Source organism: Phaethon lepturus, unplaced genomic scaffold (assembly GCF_000687285.1).
Source record: "Phaethon lepturus isolate BGI_N335 unplaced genomic scaffold, ASM68728v1 scaffold17231, whole genome shotgun sequence".
Classification (NCBI taxonomy): Eukaryota; Metazoa; Chordata; class Aves; order Phaethontiformes; family Phaethontidae; genus Phaethon; species Phaethon lepturus.
The window spans coordinates 31,559-35,909 of NW_010518599.1; the positions used below are offsets into that span (position 1 = coordinate 31,559).

General features: G+C 38.0%; 1 protein-coding gene across 1 annotated transcript; it reads right to left on the bottom strand.

The window, feature by feature from the left end:
* Positions 1–465: 465 nt before the first annotated feature.
* GPR85 (G protein-coupled receptor 85) lies at positions 466–4,328 on the bottom strand. Its single transcript, XM_010296794.1, has 2 exons — positions 4,252–4,328; positions 466–3,149 (listed from the first exon to the last, which is right to left on the bottom strand). The coding sequence occupies exon 2, from the start codon at positions 2,972–2,974 to the stop codon at positions 1,862–1,864; it is 1,113 nt and encodes a 370-aa protein (XP_010295096.1). The 5' UTR covers positions 2,975–3,149; positions 4,252–4,328; the 3' UTR covers positions 466–1,861.
* Positions 4,329–4,351: the final 23 nt, after the last annotated feature.

Below are 4,351 nucleotides of genomic sequence, written 5' to 3' on the forward strand. Positions count from 1 at the left end.
TACAAATTTAAGCATTTCCATTATTGACTGCTGCTTGTGTACGTATATATTAACTTGCTGGTCATAAAACTACAACAAAGGACAAGATATACCAGTACTGAATTAAGATCTCTAGTCTTGTCTGTCCAAAAATTAAGAAAAATCCATGTTCTTTGTGATTGACCAACTCATGATGTTGTGCTTCAAATATACATATTTTCCAAAATTAAACTGTGAAGTTAATGTCAAATACTGTGTTGTAACTTTAAATATAACTGACATATTAGAACAGATAGATGGGTAATTATGATAAACTACACAATAGTGCTACTGTAGATAATATCATTTATCAATCCTGTGGTCCCCATCATTCATGCATTTACAATTTGGGAATACAGTGACTGCAAAGGATAATAATTCATAATGGCTACATTCTCAGTACTTCATGCTAGCTCACTAGACAAAATAAAAAAGGTTAATTGTATAACTGGAAAAATGTAAAATTTTATTCCAAGAAAATTAACAAGCTACACAGGTAAATTTTGGCAAATGCAACTTTATATTGAAATCCACACATCTGTATCTTAAAGAAGGAAAGACTCACAGACTCTAATGTATTTCTAAAATACTAAGAAATCATATTATATGCTTTCACAAGTTAAAACTTAAATAATTTAAACCAACCAATACACCAAAATGTGCAGAAAATATAAACAAGACTGTGCCTTCAGTAGAATAAATGCTTCACAAATTGTGCAAGATATCATACTAAGGCTGCGGTCTCCCCATGACAGCTGTCTTAAAATATAAACATACATCAACTGCCTGTGTTTCTCAGAACAAACTAGAAAGGGCGGCACACCTAGAAAAAAATCATACCATCCCAGTGATGTGCATACTGATTTTGGGAACCATTGGAGTAAAAAGGAAAAAAGAGGACTACGTGATCTTTCATGCACTCCCAAATGACTGACCAGAGTTATTGATTCAATTTTCCTTGCTTATTTGCTTCAATGCTAAACAAAATGGAAGATACTAGATAACCCTTTAAGGCAACATGTGTTTATTCTGTATAATTGTAACTGTTCAATTATGACTGGATATTATCATTAACGTTGCCTAACAGACTGATATCTAGTTTTTTAAAAAATATAAATAAGAGTCTATTAAACTTTATACCAAATCAGCAAAACCCACAGAATACAGTTAAATGCTAGTAATTTCACTGTTAAGGAAAATGGTATTTAGAAAGAGTAATATATTTGGAAAAAAAAAAAAGTAAAGTCCAAATCTGAACAAAAATACTGCTTTGGAATGCTCCCCAAAACTTACTCACAAGGCAAACAGATTTGTAAGTGTGATAATCCAATAATGCATGGCACATCTTTAATCAGTTACAGTACTTGAGTCCCCAGTTTTCAGTCTTTGCAAAACAATAATTGTATGAAATGTTTTAAAGGTCTTCAGATGTCTAAAATTAGTTTTATCAACACATTAACCTCATATCAACTTAATTTATTAAGATGTCCAATGCTAATCTTTTTGATGGTCTTATTTTACGTAGTGATATACACAGCATTTAGCACTGATACTTAGCACCTGCTACTTTCATAATCTAGATTTCAACCACATAAAGGAATTCAGGGCAGTAGTTCAGTCCTTTGTTCTTAATTACAAACCTTCAGCAGTGGTCAGCAGGAACATGTTTAGGTTTAAAACAGGATTAGAGGTGAGCTATTGCAAAGACTGCAGAATGTTGCCCAAATCCTTACAACTGCTGACATCCCATTCTTGATTTTCTTCTCAAGACATGGCTACAGGCCACAATTGCTTAGCAGAGAATGGTAGTGTTTCACAAGGCTAAAGATTTACAGATGCTCCCTCATATAACACAGTAAGGTTCCCTTGGTAACCTGGATTTTCTGCAGTAAAGAAGGGTTGTGCTGAAACAGCGCCTCAGCTCCCTGTTGGAGAAAATGCAGACAAAAGGATTGATTCCAGCTTGGGCAAAACTCATCCAGACAGCGGCCGTTAGAAATCCCCCGGGTACTACAGGCCCTCTTGCAAAAACTCTCCAGTAACAGGCTACCAAATAGGGACCCCACAAGGTCAGAAAGAGGAATGTCATGATGTAGAACATTCTGCTGATTCTCTTCTCCATTTTGAACTCATCTAAAACCAGTAGCCTTCTCCTGCCTGTGGTGTTCGCGTTTTGCCTGATTCCCAACAAGGTTGGAGGTGTGGGACCCCTTCCAAATCCAGCCAGCCAATTAGCAGCTGCTTGACCACTCGCTCCAGGACCATGAAAAGTCCAGTTCTGGCTCACTGCTGCAACAAACTGGACTGGCTTCATTTTCCTGCGATCGTGAACAAAAAATATCAGCTTGAGGTAGACAAGCTGTGTGGCTAGGAGGATAAGGGCAAGAAGAAGCATAAATCCCAAGGAATCATTAGCCCTGAAGGAACGATGCTGGAAAGTGCATTGGTCTTCCTCCCTAATGAACGAGTAGGTGCCCACATCTAAGACTGGGGGGAAAGCCATGGCTACAGAGAGGGTCCACACCATACAGATAACAGCCAAACAAGTCCAGAAGGTCAGCCTTTTTGTATAAAAACGGTGGTGGGCAATAGCTAAGTATCTGGTGACGCTTATGCAGAATAACATGAAAGCAGTGTGAAAGCAGGACAAAACCCCCAAAAAGGCAATCACTTTGCAAGTAAGAGTCCCATACGTCCAAGTAGAGCCATTTTTTACGGAGGTGAAAACAAATGGGAAACAAATTGCAGATCTGAGGATATCTGAGCAGCAAAGATCCAACAGGAAGTAGTAAGGAGCTCTATGCAAGGTCTTATCTTTGACTAGCAAAATGGAGATCAGAAGGTTACCCACCACACTGACTCCTATTATGAAACCCAGTGAAGTCAGTTTCAGAAAAGCTGTTAAAGGAGAGAGATTTTGTAAAATGTTGTCAGCTGCATGGCTGTAGTTCGCCATAGATGGATGGATGATATGTATATTGCCTCAGTCAAGTCTCATGATCTATATATAAGAACAAGGAAAAAATAGATCCATACATCTTACTGAAAATGTAATCCACAAACAGAACTGATCTTGTGTCTAGTCATACAGTACATCCTCTTCTTTCTGATTTGTCATGCCATCAAAATATCTGAAAAAAAATCGAGCTATCAGTTCTTAAGTTAACAAGAAACGATGTCAGAAAGTGCTAACAAAGATGTTAATTTATGGAGAACCAAATGAAGTTGTAAATTTGAGTACTATTGTTTGTTTTTAAAAATCGTGAGGTTTGGGGGTTTTTTTATACTTACTGTTTAGCATGATTGATTATTGGCATTTCACAGATTTGGCTTGTTACAGTTTCAGAACTGACCGGTGCCCCTTATATTCGGTAGCATATATAATTTTACAGTTAAAGCCTCAGAGGTTTTATGAATCAAAAGATTGCCAGTCTGCAAGCCCAAGAGTTAATCACTGACATCTTTTAAAAAAATCCCCAAAGACTGCTGATATTTTGACATTACCTACATTTATTTTATGGCTACAGTATTTGTCAATGTTTTAGAGGCAGCTGCTATGTTGATACAGATCACACCCAAAGAAACCCTGCAGAATTTATGTTTTTTAACCCAAGTCACCAAAGCACATTAATCACACTGTGTTAGTTCATACACATTGTAAGAGAAACAGTATTCATTATCCCCCTCCCTTCCTCCTATAAACCATAATTTTATCATTTAGGCTTTCAAACAAACAGGTATGCCAGACAGTCGACAGCACTATGCTTTAGGGTCTTCCCCCCCCGCCCCGCTTTAACGCAAATATTTAAAGCCTCAACATAATCCATAATAAGCAATGGTCAGTGTAAATACTGAGCAAAAATAGGCAACACACCCAAGATATAATGCCCATCCTTTCGGGAGGGATGATTTTGGTTATGCTTAAATAAACATATAATAAATCGATTATTTTTAGCTAATTAGGGCTCCGCGATTCCCACGAATGCTCCCAATGAATCGCACGGGAACACATTTCATGCAACAAAATAAAATAAATTAAAGAACTGTCTGCTGCTGCTGCTGGGGGTTTTTTTTGTTGGTTTTGGGGTTTTTTTCCTCCCTCCAGAGCCAGGGACAGGAGCCACAGCAGGCATGATCAGGCTCCTTCGTTAGTCACACGAAGTGTTTCCTATGCCACCTCGGGTGTACAAAGGATATTCCCACTGAATCCCAACAAAATCCTTCCATTCTTACCGTCCACAAAAGAGCCTGATTGCTGCTGTGTAAATAGAGGCTGATCAGATCATGGCATCGTTTTAAAACCATGAAATCAGGCTCCCCCTCCCCCCTCCCG

Bases quoted from the DNA above. Each gene is read 5' to 3' on its own strand.
- GPR85 (XM_010296794.1), bottom strand. From the start codon at position 2,974: ATGGCGAACTACAGCCATGCAGCTGACAACATTTTACAAAATCTCTCT.